Consider the following 19098-nt stretch of genomic DNA (forward strand, 5'->3'; position numbering starts at 1 on the left):
GTGACACCTTCAGAATACGAAAGACGAACATTGCCTAGAGCTCTCCTTTACGGGTGTCTTCTATCAGTCATTAGAACTCTCCAGATCTTTGTGATCTAGACGGTCACTAGATCACTGTTACCTGATCATCTGATTCGGCGATCTTCCCTCTTGTCGTTCGGTCAACCATGACATCATCTACAACAACTCTATTGCACTTGAAGAACATCTGGTGCCAGAACTACAGTTCGTTCATCGCCACACCAGATCCACATCATGTCTGATCAAGACTTCTGACACCTCGGGCCTACTATGGTTGAACAACTTACTGGCCTATCAACTTTGAACGACTACTGCCACGATCTCCACCGCTTCCAGAGCTCTTTCCACAGGTCACGTTATCTTCTCCCTTTCATTTACAGTGTTAATTACTTCTCTCAGTGCCGTTCTCTAAATTGCTCGTCGCCTTGAGTAAACTCAAAAGTGAATTTTAGGAATAGCCACCATATCTGCAATAGGGATTTTATTGGCGGTAACGGATCTGGACGCCTACGTGGACAGTGTGGATGCACTTGGACGATAGTGTTCCCCATCATATCGCTCTCTTCTATCTGGATACATGGATCCTTGGGAGCTCGATCGTGACTAAACCCATCACATGTCGTCTAATTGATCTACCGCTCTCGTCTTCTGTTGATTGTAGTACTTCTCATTTTAAATTTCTCAAAAAAATCATCTGTGTTATATTTTCACCTCACTCCATTGAATTTAGAACCTAATCGACGGCGTGTTGATTTCGACCGTCGTGTTACACCTGGAATGAGATAAATATACGAATAAATTATATTAAAAATTCATAAATTTGAAAATAACATAAAACAGGCAAATAATATTAGTATGAAAATAACATTTTAAAAAAATACATAAAATGTGAAAATAACATTAATAGGAAAATGCTATAAATACGCAAATACCATATACAAAAAATTCATAAATACAGAAATGGGATAAACGTGCGAATAACACAAAAAAAAATTCATAAATATGGAAATAACATCATTAGGAAAATAACATATACAAAACATTTGATAAATGTGAAAATAACATCATTCAGAAACTAATATATGCGTCAGTAACATATACAAAAAATATCTAGATACAAAAATAAGATAGATACACAAATAGCATTTACAAAAAAGACTTAAATATGATAATACCATAAATAAAAAAACAACATAAATAGAAGCAAATAACATATACAAAAAATATATAACAAATGAGATCAGGACACGAATAACATATATATAAAAAATATAAATATGAAAATAGCATAAATACACAAATAATGTAAATATGAAAATAACATAAATATATAAATACACAAATAATATAAATGCACCAATACACAAATGACATTAATATGTAAATATGCAAATACATGACGACAAAAAATGTAAAAACCTAGATATATAATTGTGTAAATACCTAAATATTTAAATATATAAATATGTAAATCTATGACTATGTAAATATGCAAATCTGTGACTACGTAAATGTGTAAATCTATGACTATGTAAATATGTAAAAATATAAGTACATAAACTCAAGTATAAATACATATAAAATGTGCACAAATACAGTTTTGCCTTTGATTCAGTTGTGAATCCATGACAAAAATGGAATCTTTACCTAGTACAGCTGTTTGTTTAACTCTTTTATTTATTATTTTTACCTAAATTTTTACTTGGATTTTTTAACTTTCAATATGATCTTTTTCAGAGTCATGTGACCAAACTCATAGGTTTTACTGAACCAAAACCCAAATCCTGACTGAATCGAGACTGTAACTGAGTTTAGGTATATGTATAGGTATTTGCCAAAAATGGGTACCGAGACCGAAACCGTCCTTCCCTATTCGTATCTCATAGGGACACTCACACTTCGTGGTGTAATTTATACCTTTTCTACTTCATGGTTATGTATTTAGGTTCCTAAGGTGAATGAACAATCCAAAGAGAATTCAAGAGCTTTGCTTGGAGAGTATCAAGAATATAGTTGGAATTTTGATAACACACTAATTACTACATTACCATAATGAAAATTAAATCTTTATTTTGATTAAAATGATTATGTATGCACGGTATGTAGCTAAAACTGACTAAGTATATTTTTAGAACGCTATTCTGAATTTTATGAAGTTTTTGTATTTTAATGAAAAGTTTTGACACAATATTTATAAGAAAACAATTTTCTAAGTCATATCATATATTTTCATAATTTTCAGACAAGAAGGGAAAATAAATAAATTAAATATATATATATTAAAATTGAATATTAAAAAATTATAGTAAGTAATATTTATCTAAAGATAAAATTATGGAACATTATTATAACATAATATCTAGAAAAATATATTGAATACTGGAATTTGGATTAGAATACGTAATTTTAGTCTCCAATTTCTGCACCAATATTTATAAAATTGTCCTTATTATATGTTAAGGGTCAATCAACGTGGACCAGGTAATCAGAGAGAAAACTTAAAAAAAACATATTTTAGAATGTTGTTAAAGGTATTAATATATTTTTAGTATTTTTAAATATTTTATAGGAAGAAAATTGGAGGAAGCAAAAAGTTAGTTATAAACATTTTATATAAATTATTATTGTATTTAAAATATATTCTATTAATATGATATTTTCAGAATTTTTGGGGATTTTTTTAGCATCAAATGAACAGAAATAAATTCAAATACCCTTGGTTGGCTCTATAGCTATGAAATTTTCAATTGGTTGTGTGCTAATAAGGGGTAGAGTTGTAGGGCAGCACATAGTGTATGAAAAATGTTTTAAGAGACCCTGATTTTTAATTTTGATGCATTGAAAGGCTTGTTATCTAAGAGATCCACTAAAATATTTACCTAGAAAAAATTTAGGAAAGTTTATTAGGAAAAAAATCCCTGCTGTGGTCCAGGCTATGGCTTAAGCTTTTTTTTCTCATTTTCCAAAGTCTACAATTTAATTCACTTAAGTGCTTTATTTCAAATAAAACTCCAAGATATGAAAAAAAACTCTTTTTATTCAAGTGGGTTGGTCTCAGGCGTCAATATATTCATAAAAACACAACTTAGGAAAATAAAACACAAACTTCTCATTTGAACCATAACAGTGAATAATGCAAGTGAAAACCAAAAAATAAGTATAAAAATAAGTAGAAGTGCAGATTTTTATTGAATAAGTTTGATGTTATCAATACTGTAGGATTTATTTTCCAAGTTGAATTTTTATCCATTTTAAGAATCTAGTTTTATTTTATTTAGTTTTAGGAAAAATAAGAAAGATCTACGAATTGCCTACGGTTTCTCAATTTTTTTGTGCTTACAAGAAAATATCATAAATGAGTATATTTATATTAATGTGAGTCACCAATTTGGTTTTCCAAATTTCATTTCCATCATGTACTCAGATACCCCAAATTGATTGGTTGCATTAATAAGATAGTATTTTACTTTGTCCTCATCCATACATTGTTTAATGCATTTATTCATCCATGCATGTTTTTATTATTTTTGTATTTTTATTTTAACGAGATGACTTTCAAAAGTTCTCGTTACCTTTGATTGAATAAAGGGAGCACCTGCTGTGTTTAATTGATTTTTTGTGATAAATCAAAATGTTTCAGTGGACACTTTTATTTTAGAAAATTTTGAATACCCAAATAACTCCTCCACCATTTTTTTATTCATACGAAGCAAAGGATATTATGGGAAACATCAAATACATGAAATTTAAAGTCTCGAATATCTATTTGGGCCCAAGTAAGTTCTGAATTTGTTTTTTTACTGTTCATTAAAACCTTATTTGGGTAAATTCATTTATTTATACTTTAAAATCCGTCTCAGCAAGGTTTTTTTGCCCATTGGATATGCCCCCAAACTTTTAATGTCACTTTAATGATCACACCTCTTATGTGCCCCATGATGAGGAAAATATGTGAAGCATTCTATTGGTTTCGCAAAATATATCTACTAGTTCCCTGTGGATATAATTTGGTTCATCCTATAATGAGGATTATAAATCTTGTCAATGTTTCATATGTGATTGAATTTGTTATTATTATCTTATTTTATTATATGATTCATAATTTTAGCCTCAACCTAATTCACTGGTTAAGATGCCAACATTCCATCTCAGTGATAAGCCAGAAAAAGAGTATAAGTCATTTTTAATTCCTAGATAAAACAAACAAAGTTATAATGCTTCCTTAATAAGTATAAAATTGAGTCAGGATGGAACCATTGAGATCCAGAAGTCAATTAGAAGATTTTTTAAGAGGTAATATCTATTCATTTATTTTTTATAGACAAAAGAACCAAGTCTAAGAGAAGCAATAGTTTTTTTTAAGTGAATGGAATGAAGAAAAAGCTAAATTTTGAGAATTGTTTTGGAAATTTTAATATTAAATAAACATAATAAGTACTTAAAATGATTTACGAAAACTTTTGGCTGAGGGCACCAGGGTTTGTGCGCATGGAACCCAAACGTGGTGAGGCGACACCAAAAAATGCATGGTGGATATCTGGTTTAACAGTTCAGTAAACTGCAATAACTTTAGCTCTAGGACAACTTGTTTTAGCGTCATTTGTGGCGTTGAAAGCCTTGGATCTTGTCAATCACCTCCTGAACAACCAAGCCAGAAAAAATAGATTGTGGAATGATGTAACACGACGTCCGTAAGCGAAGTGGTTAGTTTTACACCACTGGGGAAACAATGCATTTACGAGCTGTGAACGAGATTAAAATGATCTGCACTTTTAAAATTCAATGAGTAATACAAGATTAAAATGAAGAAATAGCCGTCACGACAGTTAGGGAACGCAGGGAAAACATGTTACACGCAAGCTCCTAATGATCCACGCGATCAGCTCGAATATCGACGAGGCCAGGGACGTTCATTGTCCAAGAGCGTCCACACCGCCGACGAAAAAATGATCAAATCTGATACCGTCAAAGAAAAACCCTACACTCTTTAAGTATCTAATTCTATCTTCTTATTAAACTACTCTCGAGGTAGAGGAGCAGTCGGAAAACCAGCATTGAGGGACGTAATGATACTGCAGAAATAAGGGGAAGGGAATAGTGACTTGTAGCTGGATCTGAGTAATGGTGAACCGTGATCATCAATGAAAGATGAAGAAGCTCTCAAGGAAGATTTCAATATCAGAGGAGAGCACACGCACCAAAGGGCCCCTTGGCAATCACAACAAGACTCGTCCATAGTGGTTGCCATCTGATCACTTTATACTGGTTGGACGTTGACCTCAGATAGGACTCCAACTGTGGATGTCGAGTTCCAACCCATGCAATATTTTGGTCTCTAACGTCAGCTCGAAGGACACCACGACTCGAGACCCAATTGCTTGACCGAGTATGGAGCGGACAAGCAACCGATCCGGTAATCAAATTTGGAAACCATCCACTATGTTTGAGAATAAATATCCATGCCATAAGGAGACAAATAGAGGAGATTTCACACAGATGGTTTCCCCAGTCTCTTGGCGAATCAATGGCATCGATCAGTGCCACCGTAATTCTTCACTTCAAGAGCAGCAATTGACGTAACGCTTAGAACCATAATCTAGAAACGGAGAAAAAAACCAACAAGCGGATGTGGGAACAATAATGATGATTCCTAATGGAGAGACATTGGTAATCGAGAACCGTGACCCGAAATAATACTCAGCGGGGACAACAGTTCCACCGATAGAGCGATGTTCGGAATTTTCATTTTGGATCGTAGAGTCTTGCCGGCTGGAGGGATCTTCGGCTTCAGATATTGCGAGCCAATATCTTCTCTTGGTGTTCAGACAGCCATAAAATGAATCGTTCCTCCTCGACTTCTGTCTTCTTCAATGTCAACAAATCAATCCAAATGACTAGAGGAACCTGGATGGTGATTGAAAAGATACTCTAGAAAGAAATTCAACCTGGTTCTCTGTCGAGGATCGTTCTTCAACACAAGACAAAGCTTCAACACAAACGACAATAACTGCCAATTCAAAAGTAGATCTGATTCTTTGGAACGAAAGACAAACCTCCTTTCCCACATCCACCCCTCCCCCTCTTTATAAAGAGAAAGGCAGTTATGGGATGCTCAAATGGGCCCTTTTTAAGGGGGGAAACTTATTGGGCTTCCCCTTAAAAAGGTTTATTTAGGGGGAGAAGAAGCCCAACATGGATTTCCTCCCCCTAAAGATGGCAACTAAGTTAACCAAGCAAATAAAACACATACAAGGGGGCTGTACTCACACAAAAGGGGTCACCCTACAATCCGAAGACGACGAAAAATACTAATACAACACAAAGATGGGGCTTGTATAAGAGGAGCGAGCCGCCATAAAACCAGAGACACACGACACGAAGCAAAACAATGCGAATACGACTTCTCAAACCTAGTAGTGGAAATTTGGATGCTTCGCGCCGGCTCGAGCTCCGCAAAGAGGCTGATGAGTAGTCCGAGCATGCTCGACTGGATGGTGCTCCATCATGGAAGGTAGGAACCTCCAAGAATGACAAAATCTGGTGTCAATTTCATGTGGGCCAATAATGCACTATTCTTTAGTTTCCTCCATGAGTTATTGGTGACGACGACGTCAACACATCGAAACTGGACGCGCCACCACCGTCATTCGAAGTCAATGCCACTACTAAGGACATGCCGCCATCGTCACTGGACCAAGTCAACACGCCAGCATCAGGTACGCCTCCACCCACGCACGGCCCTTCACGCGTCCTGACACGTCACCAAAGACAAATCAAGAACTGCCCCCTAAAGTGACATGAAACCACGTCGCTCGTCTTTATTTTTATTTTCATTAACTTCTCTTTCCACCAAGGCCTATAAGTATAGGCCAATGTCCCAAGAAACAGTTAGGCAAGTTTATTTCAAGAATTGAGTTGTTTTCTCTTCTTGGAGTACTTGCCCCAACTCCCCAACTCCATCTTCTCTGCATCGTCGACGTTGACGCCACCACCGCCACCGTTGTCGCCATCACTGCCCACTTCCTCCACCACCGTCTCTTCCACTCGCCCCTCTCTCCCTTTCCTTCTTCCTCATCCTCCTTCTCTCTCTCTCTCTCTCTCTCTCTCTCTCTCTTTCTCCTCGCCCCGCCGGTCAGAGATCTGACCTAGATCTCCCGCTGGCACTAGCGCCCGCTTGCACCCACCGGCACCGAGCACACCAGCGCCCACCGGCGCCAGCACTCGCAAGTGTCGTGCCCGCCAGAGCCAGCGCACACCAGCGCCCATCGGCGCTAGCGCACACCAGCGCACGCTGGCGCCAGCGCACACCAGCGCATGCCGGCGCCTACGCACACCAATGCCCACTGGCGCCAACGCACGCCAGCGCTGCGCCAGCGCCGCGCGCGTGGCACGCCAGCGCCCGCAGGCGCTAGCGCAGGCCAACGCCCGTCGGCGCTAGCGCACGCCAGCACCCTCCGGCGCCAGCCGGCGCTGCCAACGCCAGCACACACTAGCGCCGGCCGGCGCCCGCGCACCAGCACCGCCACGCCAGCGCACTAGCGCCGCCGATGCCCGCACACCAATGCCTCCGACGCCAGCGCACACCAGCGCCCGTAGGCGCGCACGCCCGCGCCGTCGCTGCCAGCGCACGCTAGTGCCCGCCGGTGCCAGCGCCAGCCGGGGCCCGCGCACGCCAGCGCCGCCGATGCCAGCACACGCCAGTGCTCACCCCCGCTAGCGCACACCAGCGCCCCGCCGCCACTGCACATGCCAGCGCCTGCCGATGCTCGCGCACACCAAACTGCCTGCACCAATGCACGCCGACCATTTTCTTTCACCACTCGCCCCACGTCCTTGCCAGGGCCGAACAACGCCCGGAACGTCCAGTCATTTCGTCCAGTGGGCCACGCAATGCCGGAATGCCGAGCCCTAATACAACCCAAATTTCCCGTAGCCTCTTCACGCACTCCGGTGCTGAGGTACGCCTGAACCCTTTGGTGTCGTGTGTTCTCCGTCGAGTATTCCTCGAGGATTCGTCCACCACCGTCGGATTTGCTTTGAATTCCTTGGAATTCTCAACGATTAGTGGATTAGGTTTCTCGTGAGTTTTCTCGCGAACGTGAATTCGAAGTATTGGATTTGGTGCTTAAGCATCGTCGCGGTGGTTGAAGACAGTACTCCGCCCTCGACGAGGAAAGGGGCTGCACCACCATTATTTCATCAGATTTAAGTTTTCGAAATCGATCATGTGGATTTGTGGTCTGTTTTATCCCTCCTACCCTCAACCATTTCCTGCACCCGTATCCCTGTCATTCACCCCGTCTCCTTTAGTCGTCTGCATCCATTCATCTAGTTGTCCTACATCAGTTAGTTATCTGGCTAGTCAATTTCATACCCCACTTGAATTTCTCCTTAAAAATAGAGCCTTCCTTTGATTGGACTTAAGCTCCTTTTGAGATCCGGATTGGGTTTGCTCCATAGAAGGCTTCATTGTGTTTTGGCTCCCTTTTCCTCTATAACTGATATATCATTAATATCCTAATTACATAAGTCTTGTAAAAAATTAAACTCCAATGAAATCACAGGAAAAATAATCTGTTTGATTTGAGAGAATAAAGTGGAGTGAGCTCATAAATCATTAAACCCCATTAGTTAAGACCAATAAAAAACTTCTTTTATGTCATTGAAATATGAATAAATGATAATTTTTGTGCATATTATTGATACAAAAGTAAAATAAATCATAAAACACATACTGATACAATTCAGTCACCACATATTTAATGTCATCACTCAAACAATAATGTTACAATTTCAGTCCATCAACAAACTTCTTTTTATTTACTAAAGTAGGTTAAAATCTAGAAGCAAACCCAAAATTCAGTGACGTGTGTGACTGAATTGTTGTAAGGAAATGGGTGACATGTTGTGAAGTTAGATGACTCTATGGTGTCAGATTAGTAACCATCAAGTTGGACCCTTGACATCTTGTCTCCCAATTTTTGGAATATTCCTTTTCCCTTGTATCAATGAAAAATGTTTGTTAGCCGTTGAAAAAATATAAGTGAATAACTTTGCATAGTGACAAGAAGGTGAAATAAAGAATATTTAACCTTTAAATTTTCCATTTGTCGAGGTTATAAATCAAAATTCAGAAATAAAACTCTTGTTTTATTCATCATATCCTTTTTTGAAAAGCCTAAAGTCAAAACTGTATTTCCTTCATGTGTAATGAATTCCTTAATTGATTATCACCATTCATACATTAGTTCTGAGATGAAAGCTTATGAATTGATGCCTTTTGAATAACATAGTAGCCCTAGAATGTATTTTTGAGAGCCTTTTAATCTGTTGTGTCACCTTCATAAGCTAAATGTATTAACATTTTACTTGTAAATATTAAATATTATTTGAACCCTCTTATTAAATTTGAATGATTTTCACTATGTTTTTATCATAATGAACTGGGATTATGTTATATAATTGATAGTGACATTTACACTTTACTCAAACTTGTCCATGAGATGGATAATATATTTTTTCTATGTCCAATTATGTTAATAAAAACAAAATATTTGATCCAGTGTTATTTAAGCACAAATGTAGAACAATAACAATTACAGGCTAGCCCAAAACACAAATCAAAAGGTCAGCTTAAATTTGTGACACTACAATAGAAGACATACATTCTGTTGATTAATGAAACAGTTGTTCTATTAAATAATATTCTCTTCATAACTTTAGAACATTCTCCCACCCCCATAAATAACCCACAGTTATTATTATATGATCAGACAGAACTTTGATGCGGCAAAATAAAAGTACAAAATTAATTTAACATTTATTTATTGACTAACTTAAAGATTAAGTTTCATCTTCGACTTGTGTAATGTTTATCATCACCTTTGGAACCTTGAAACCTTCAAAGTCTTTGGAAAGTTTTTGATATTCTTTGAGGTCTTGAAAACATTTACGAAGCTTACTGATCCAACGTATATAAAAATTTCAATCGAAAACTACCCCTACCAACAACAGGTAGAAAGTAACATAAACTCTAGTGATGAGGTTTCTAGGATCACTAAGTGTATGTTGTTCAGAGTTCCAACTAGACCTCAAGAGTTAGGTCAATAATCCAACTGAAAAGAGAATTATTGATGATGTATTACATTTTATTTTAAAAATATTCCTTCACCTGTTGAAGTTTCCCCTGGATTATTCATGAAGCCCTAAGAGACAATATTTTTTGTAGCATCTAATGGGAAGTCTTTGCATCTAACATGTCCGGATGAATGTGAATACTTGAAATTACATTTAACCTTGATTTTTATTAATTTTATGAGAAACAATTATTTACCCATAAAAGCATATTTTTATTTCAGTGATAATAAAGTCATGTCAGTGATTCACAGGAAGATAGAAATTTCCATGAATTACAAGCAAAAAAAGCAAACAAATATTAAAATCACTATTTATATTCCCCTGTGTGATGTCACTGATTCACACGCAGATGACTATGATAAAGAGTGATGTGATTACTAGATTCCCTTGCAAAAAACTGTATTTATTTTTTAAAAGTTAAAAGCTAATTCTTACTACTAAAAACAAAGTTTTTTGTAAGATTTCATTGTAATAAAAAAGGAATTTGGGAAGCCATAGTCCACACATAGAGCTTTCATCAGCTCTATGTACGTGATTTAAGATAAGTTACAATAAGAAAAAAAGATTAAAATCACTGGTACTTGATGAATTTAAGAATGATTAACACCACCTTTAGTTGTGTAAGGCCAAGCAAAAGGAAAAAAAACTCATCTTTCTCAGGAAAAAAAAACACTTCTACAGCATGAAATGAAGTGAGACTGACTGTGTATTTACTATTAGATGGATAATGTATGTAACTGGGCCAGGTCCGGCCCATGAAGACAAACATGGGCCGAGTTGAAGGAAGAAGAATGAGCGTTTGGGAGGGCTGCGAGTTCGGTTTTTCCTACCCATGGAGGGTGCGGGGGATGGACTCGTGGGCTCGCCGGCGAGGGCGGACGCCGCTCGGATTTCGGAGGTGAAGGCATGGCTGGCAGCCCAGTTCGAGGCGGTGGGAAGGGACGTGCCCGACTTCGAGTACACTCCTCGCAGCGTTGCTCATCTCCACGCCATCGCCTCGCTCTCTCAGGCCCGCTCCCGAGCAGCCTCCATCGTCGCCTCCGATCTCCGCCAGAAGGCCTCCGAGTACCGATCGCAAGGTCCATTTCCTTTCTCTCTTATTTTGCTAGTGAAAGTCGTGATATTTCATCTGCTAACGATTTTTTTTTTTTGAAATTTTGTGGTCGATTTATTAGTCTCGTTTGGCTCTTTTTCTTGTTCTAGGAGCTTAAGATAACTCTAAGTAGACTATGTTTTCCCAAATTCTTTTTGATTACAATGAGAGTCGTGATCTTTCGTCTGTTTACGATTTTTTTTGGAATTTTGTGGTCGATTTATTAGTCTAGTTTGGCTCTTTTTCTTGTTCTAGGAGCTTAAGATAACTCTAAGTAGACTATGTTTTCCCAAATTCTTTTTGATTACAATGAGAGTCGTGATCTTTCGTCTGTTTACGATTTTTTTTTGAATTTTGTGGTCGATTTATTAGTCTAGTTTGGCTCTTTTTCTTGTTCTAGGAGCTTAAGATAACTCTAAGTAGACTATGTTTTCCCAAATTCTTTTTGATTACAATGAGAGTCGTGATCTTTCGTCTGTTTACGATTTTTTTTTGGAATTTTGTGGTCGATTTATTAGTCTAGTTTGGCTCTTTTTCTTGTTCTAGGAGCTGAAGATAACTCTATGTGTAGACTATGTTTTCCCAAATTCCTTTTTGATTACAACGAGAGTCGTGATCTTTCGTCTGCTTACAATTTTTCCTTTTTGAGTTTTTAGTCAATTTAGTGGTCTTGTTTGGCTCTTTTTCTGGTTCTAGGAGCTGAAGATAGCCCTTTGTGTGGAGTATGGTTTCCCAAATTCTTTTTGATTAGAACAAAAGCTTGCAAAGAATTTTATTTTTAGTAATAAGAATTGGTTTTTTAACTTTTTCAAAGTATATTCTGTCCTCTGGGATGATACAGTTTTTCGCAAGGGAATCTACAACTCGTTTTCTCGATTAGAAGTAGATCCACACAAACGGAGATACAATGCCTAAAAAGTGATTGGTTGGGTTTGTGAAATGTTATTGGATCCATTTATTTCTCATAATCGGAATATTTTATCTTGCAATTGTTTTAACAATGAAGAAAGTTTTAAATTATATTAAAATGAATGTATTGGATTCTTTGAGATAGAAATACCTATGAATCCCTTCACAATCTTTCATTTGTTTAAGAGTTCAGACAGTGGTTATGATGGGTTGATGCAGCGGTCAGAGTTGGGGAGATTTTAGAGAGCGTGGGGTTGGCCCAGGAAAGGTTATCTTCTGACGCGATTGAGTTTGCGGAGGTGATTGCCAGCGTTGCAAACTTGTTGAACATCAGGGACACGGAGATAAGCAGGTTGGGCCTCTTTTAGACAAAAACTGGGAAATGTGATGTTTTTTTTATTTATCTTGATTTTGAATTTGTGCTTGGGAATGGCAGTTTCATGGTGGCGGTGGGAGAGTTGTCAATGCGGAGGGACGAGGTGGGGGAAAGGAGGGAGAAGATTAAAAAAGAATCCAAACTTCTCCTGGGTTACACCAGAAAAGCCATTGCAAAACTCAACGAGTTGAAGAAGTAATCATCATATTATCATCAGCCGGCATCTTTCCATGTTGCTTTTATCTTTAATTAATCGTCCTTTATTGTTGATGAATTCTTTGTTTGTGCTTTAAAATTGGTAGGATCGTTGCCAAGTTTGATAATGAAGTTCTCAATCAAGAAGCTCAGATGGACCAATGGCAGACCAACTTGTCTGTCTTAGAATCAAAAGAAAGGCAGTACAAAACTCAGTCCTCCAATTATGAGGTGCGTTCTTCCATATCTTGCTTCCGCTTAAAGTCTTTAAAGTCTTGTTTTTTAAGAAAATCAATTGCTCCTATTGTAAGTCATACATTTCAATCAAAACTTACCTTGTGACATTGTTGAATTGGATTAATCCATTTGTAAGAGTTTTATACCTTCCAGAAGAATTACGTATCATCATTGTTACGAACCCCTAATCGTAACTACAGTCGATCTTGATGAAACCCGACAATGCTCACAATGGAATAGCAAGGGTGTGGAAGAGATGGAAGAGTGGAGGAAGGAGGGAATGAGAAAAGGTCAGCAGGTTGGACACACAGTCAAGCAGGCTGAATGGACAATGCCGTGTACTCGTGGTTGGTCCCCAATCTGTCAGAGGCCTGGATGTCTGCGAGAGAGATCGGGCAAGGAGAGGGCTGAGAAGTTGCACGATGGCACTCACAGTTGTCAAGAGCTGCTTTCTCCTTTCTGATAGCGGGCTTAAGTAAGCCTGATTATTGGGCCTATCTGAGCTGGGCCGTCATCCTTTGGCTTGGGCAGGGGACGATGCTCGTAGACGCGACTGCGTATAGCATCAATCATCTGGTGTGATCAGTTTGGATTAAGGGATTCGATATCACAGTTAGTGATTTGACTGACCAGGTCACAGTTTGACTGAGTAGGTTGATCAGATCGTGAGGACCATTTGATTGTTTGCTCCGATCGGTACAATGAGTGGAATGGGTTGATGAGCTCAGATGGTCACTGTTAAGCTCTGTGTAACTCTAAACAATTTTGATAGAACTTAACAATGTTCCCACAGTACACAGTGTCTGAGAAAGTTAGAAGAAGATAGGACGATAGAAGGAGGGGAGGACAGTTGGCAGGGTTGACGACGCCTCGGAGCAGATGGGGTTGACAACGTCTGGACTCAGTTTGGATGCCGCCCTCGAGCAGGGATGGTTGTCTGCAACAAGGAAGGTCAGAAGGGCCTTCGAATTGGAGAAATGTGCGAGGCAATTACCAAGGTCAAAAGCCGTCTATCTCCCTTCGCCGGTGGTTGAAATAGCCTCCACTACTGGGCCTCCAACGCGGGCCTGGGCCGACGTTCGTAGATGCGGTCTTGGATCGCATCAGTCGCTGCCATTTGGCAAGCCTGCTAACCTCATGTCGTTTCATTAGAATTGTGATCGATCAGGTTGATCTGGGGAGAGAGAGCACGATAATTTTCCATGGGATTTTTAGTGATTTAGAGAAAAACTTTCATCATGATTGATACGGCTGATTATCATCAGTCGTGATGATCTTTATGAAAATTTCACCAATTAACATGATTTTATACCAACGTAATTTTACATCATAATTGGTTCGGTCAATCCTCATTGATCATGGTGATCAGTCAAGGTCTATTCCGTCTATCAATATTGTTTGATCATAATCTAACCATGATATCGTGATCAATTCGCCTGATCTACTGGTTGACAAAGCAAGATCAAAATTTAATGGAATTTTCTGCACCGATTGAGAAATTTTTTGGCGAATGATTTATCTGGTCGAGTGAGCAACATCAATATCTATCCCATTGAAACAATAGATCATGATAGATTGTAATAGACCTTGAAACATCCAACTGATTGATCCTGTTCGGTCAATCATCATGATGGATAAAGTTAGATCATCTGATTTAGTCTGGTTAGTAATCGATGAGAACTCTCAATCGATTGGGAACTCCAATCGATCAATCGCCAATCCACAATAAGAATTGCCATGTTTTTAGAAATAATTCAGCATCTTTCTCACTAACCATGAATTTACCCTTTGTTGGGAGTCAACATTCTACCTAGTGCCTTTGGTATCAGCTATAACTTTTATCACAGTGGTAGGGTCTTAACTCTAACATTCCTCGTTTGCGTGTTTAAGCAATAATTCTTTTTCTCTCTTCTTTGTTTGATTCATCCTTATTTCCATGCTAGCAGGCCGTGCTGAAGCGGGTGGGGTACACGGCGGAGATCAATCATGGAGTGCTGATGGAAATGGCGGAGCAGAGGAAGGAGCTGGAGAAGAAGACAAAGCCCATCCTGGAGACCCTTCGGAGCTACCAGGATCTGCCTCCTGTAAGTTGTGCCGCCGTCTTTCGAGTTCCCACACAAATTTTCAAAAATTTTGACGCTTCTGGTGCTGGTGCAGGATAAAGCTCTCGCTGCTCTGGCCATCGAAGAGAAGAAGAGGCAGTGCGCCGCCGCCGAGAAGCACCTCGAGGATGTCCTCCAGTCTGCTATCTGAGTCTCCTATTTGAGAGAGAGAGGGAGAGAGATATAGAGTAGAGTAGAGTTTGCATGGGAAAGGAGAAAACTAGCAGTTGTTTTAGTAGAGTTGATGGCCACCTCTGGGCTGATTTGCTGTTTAGTGAAGTGATAAGCTCGAAAATACGTGATTTTATGTCGTTATTTCAGGGGTTTTTCGAACTTAATCACTAAAATTTGTTTGTCGCTTAATGCTTGCGTAAGGGGTCGAACCCTAGCAAGGTGATAGGGAAATTCAATTTTTATCAATGTAGGGTTTAGATTCCAATTTGATGAAGATGCTATTTTTTACCCAAAATGAAAATTATACTTGAAGATGTATGCAACCTTATATTTTAGCTCAAAATGTATCAATTAACGGAGACTAATTTTCTGAAGCTTCAGTTGTATGCTTAGTTTACAGTTTTTAATAAAAATAACTAAGCACACACTGAATTGTGAGCTAATCAGGCTTAGTTAGGTTATATGTTTTAGTAAATTCCAATGGAAATTGCTAGTTAAATTGGTGTGATTTAGTTGAAGAAATTTTAGTAAATTCAATTTGCTTTATGAAATTATCTAGCAACAACCAGTTAAACTTCTCACAGACTTGGCAAAATAGTCGAGTTTTTCTTTTTTTTCATTCACTTTTTATTTTATCCTAATTACTTCGAAATTATAAAAATGTCCCAAATTAGCAAATCGTGAATACGATTCCCGATTTGCTGATTCAAGAAATTAGAGATGAAATTGGATGATTTAATGAATGAATATAGTTCGAAATCGTTAATTGCCACTCTAGGAATACTAAATGAATTAAAAACAAGCTAAGATTTACGAATGACAATGATTAAATCGAAATTTAGGAAAAACGGCGAACGTGAACAGAATTACTAAATTGGGTAAAATTGAATGTAAATTTGATCGTAAAATGCGTTCAGAATCAACCTAGAAGTACCTGGAATGTCAGAGAATCGATCTGGGCGAACTTTGAGCAACGAACACCCAAGATTTTCCACGAATTTGACTTGAAATTGCTGAAAATTGCGGCGACGGATCTGCAAATTTCTTCCCCAAATCGAGCTCCAAATCCATCCTGGTTGAATCTTGAGTCTTCGAGGAGGCTAGGCGATAGATCCTCGAGCTTAAAAATCAAGAATAGCGGCTTAATGTTTCGATTTGCCCTCTTATCGCCGAGGAATCAGAAGAACAACTTCTTCCGATTCCGTTACCAATTTTGTCCATAGCGCTGTGTACGCCGACTGTACGTCGCACGCCAGTTGGTCCACCTTGGGCGCTGGGCATCGTGTGCACGGACGTGCGTGCGTATGGAACACACGGAGAACAATTCGCCAGCTCATCTCGATTTGCCTTTTTACTGGTCTACGACGCGCCGCACCGGTGCGAGTTAAGTTGGACCTGATTCGTCCATGTCACGACACGTGCGGTGCGCATCGTGCTGCACGTGATGCGCGACATGCACGACCGTGCTTGCGTGCGTGTCACGCACCCAAGCCCAAGCGCGTGTTCTGATTGGCTGACGCTCTCTTCCGCGTGTTTCCCTGCGCACTAAACACACTTTAGCGCTTAAACTGGCCCAATAAGGCCCAGTTTCAATAAAAAAATATTTTTATTAGAAAACAACACTTAAAATAAATCCTAAAAAATGTGTATTACTGCCAAAATCATTTTATTAATTTCTAAAATTCGTTTTATTTGTTTCTTTTGTGTTTGTTTATAGAAATAGATCAATTCAACATTTAATTCTTCTAAAATTCATTTTAAAAAATGTTTTAAATGTATAAATTGACCTAATTATTTATTACATGTATTGTTTAACTTGAAATTCAAGGAAATTCTTCTTTTAACATCAAATCATGATAACATGCATTAAAATTAATATTTTAAAGCATTGAAAATCCAAAAATGTGATAAAATTAGCACTTATTTTCCTCATATTTGCATGTTATCATGAAGCAAAATTTTCCGTATTGCTTGATGTTCAATGATCACGTTTTCTATCTTTTGCTTTCCTCTCTCAATCACTCTGTCAGCGCAAATTGAGAAGAGAAGAAGAGATCAGGCACAGAAAAAGAAGAGAAGAAGAGACCAGGCACAGAAAAAGAAGAGAAAAAAAACCCGCGTTAGAAGATTATACCAGATCCCGAGGAAAAGAAAAGGCAACGAAGAACAAGTAAATGAAGAGAAAGTTAGCTCTAGAAGTTAAATGACGATGAAGAAGAAGTAAATGAAAGATGATGAAATGTTGCGAGATCCGTAGGCGGATTCCAAGACAGGTGTAGGAAGATAAAACCCGATCCCGAGGTGAAAATGCGCTAAAAGAAGAGATAAATGACATAGAATATGCTCAAGAACTTAATGAACAAGAAGAAGTCCTGTTTTGCAAGATCGAAAGGCAAAAGTCCGAGACTTTTAGGCGTTGTGCAGCAAATATCACGCCGGTGAGAGGAAATAGGGGCGACGAAGATCGGGCGGTGGACGTAGCTGATAGGACACGTCGACGCGTGCCCGGCTGGTCAGACGGTGCAGCAGCAGACTTTAGAGAGAGATGCAGCAGATGCAAGAAGACTGAAAGCTCTCTCGAGGCACCCACGTTTCTGTGGGGGCCTCCCACTCTATCGTCATCTCTCCATCTCTTTCTCTCTCTCCCACTCTATCTTTCTCTCACTCACTCTCTCCCTCTCCCTCTCTCTTACTATCTCTTTATCTCTCTCCCTCTCTTTCTCCATCTCTCTCCATCTCTTTTAATCTCTCTCTCCCTCTCTATGTCTCCATCTCTTTCCATCTCTTTATCCCTTTCTATCTTTCTTCCATCTCTCTTTCTCCATCTCCCTCTCTCTTTCCATCTCTCTTTCTCCATCTCACTCTCTCTCTCCATCTCTCTTTCTCCATCTCCCTCTCTCTCTCCATCTCTTTCCATCTGTCTCTCTTCCCCCCCATCTCTCTCTCTCTCTCTTTCCACATATATCTCCATCTCTTTCCATCTCTCTCTCTCTCTCTTTCCACATATCTATCCATCTCTATCTTTCTCTCTTTCCACATATCTATCAATCTCTCTCTCTCTCTCTCTCTCTATCACTTTGTAGTCTTTGCTGTTTCGCGCTTCTGGTCCTCCTGTGACCCTGTCTATCCGCCGATCTATTTTCTTCTGAGTAGTCTTCCTTGTCTCCCGCCTCTGTTCTCTTGTGATCCGGGCAAGTACAGAGGGCCCACTCTCTTCCTCTCTCTCTTTCCCTCTCTCTGAGCCCAGAAGAATGTCACCTGTAGAGATGCGAGAAGAAGCTGACTTTAGTCGTCTTCTACCTCGGAGCTGCTGCAGCAATAAATGGGCAGAAGCAGGAGGAGAATACAGGTGGAAGCCAGACATTGGTGGATTCCAGGGAAGATCCGCCGGAGTACACTGCCGCGATCTTCATGAGAAGAGAAGAAAGAGAAAGAGTAAGAGAATGAGGCGGAATGTCCCTGCCTCTCTGCTTCACCTCTCCTACAGTCCTACTTTTGACCCCTTTCCCTTCCTCATCATCCCTTACTCCTCTTTGTCTCCCACCTCCATCTCTCTCTCCTTATTTCTACGTATGTATCGACACATCTATCTGTCTCTCTATCTAACTTTATACACTCTGTGTCTATCTCTCCCAATAGACCTCTCCATCTATCTTTATAACTTGCTCCTTGCGTCATGTCTTCTCCTTCTACGTTGTCGTATTTCCTTTTATCTGTTCTTCCAGTTCCCATCCCTCCACTTTTGCGGGCAGGGGTATTGAAGCTCCTTTAATAGGGTTGGGTGGGAACTCTTGCAGGCGGAGCCAGAGGCCTTCAAAACAAATAAAACTCTGTGAAAATCATAGTAACCCCCT

General features: G+C 39.2%; 1 protein-coding gene and 1 long non-coding RNA gene across 2 annotated transcripts; one reads left to right on the top strand and one right to left on the bottom strand.

The window, feature by feature from the left end:
* The first annotated feature begins 10964 nt into the window (after positions 1 to 10964).
* Positions 10965 to 15408, top strand: AUG1 (HAUS augmin-like complex subunit). Its single transcript, XM_078581853.1, has 6 exons — positions 10965 to 11237; positions 12380 to 12512; positions 12597 to 12731; positions 12839 to 12962; positions 14915 to 15052; positions 15126 to 15408. Exons 1-6 carry the CDS (start codon positions 10991 to 10993, stop codon positions 15219 to 15221), a joined length of 873 nt encoding a protein of 290 aa, XP_078437979.1. The 5' UTR covers positions 10965 to 10990; the 3' UTR covers positions 15222 to 15408.
* On the bottom strand, positions 14853 to 18354 carry LOC144708491 (uncharacterized). Its single transcript, XR_013582792.1, has 2 exons — positions 16179 to 18354; positions 14853 to 15226 (listed from the first exon to the last, which is right to left on the bottom strand). It is a non-coding gene; the product is annotated as an uncharacterized LOC144708491 (long non-coding RNA).
* Between the last annotated feature and the right edge of the window lie 744 nt (positions 18355 to 19098).

The sequence above is a fragment of the Wolffia australiana genome, chromosome 10, assembly GCF_029677425.1.
Source record: "Wolffia australiana isolate 7733 chromosome 10, ASM2967742v1".
In the NCBI taxonomy this organism is placed as follows: domain Eukaryota; kingdom Viridiplantae; phylum Streptophyta; class Magnoliopsida; order Alismatales; family Araceae; genus Wolffia; species Wolffia australiana.

Excerpts from the sequence above, each read along its gene's own strand:
- AUG1 (XM_078581853.1), top strand. The coding sequence starts at position 10,991 with ATGGAGGGTGCGGGGGATGGACTCGTGGGCTCGCCGGCGAGGGCGGAC. Across the intron at positions 11,238-12,379 it reads CTCCGAGTACCGATCGCAAG|CGGTCAGAGTTGGGGAGATT; the intron begins GTCCATTTCCTT and ends GGGTTGATGCAG. Across the intron at positions 12,963-14,914 it reads CTCAGTCCTCCAATTATGAG|GCCGTGCTGAAGCGGGTGGG; the intron begins GTGCGTTCTTCC and ends CCATGCTAGCAG.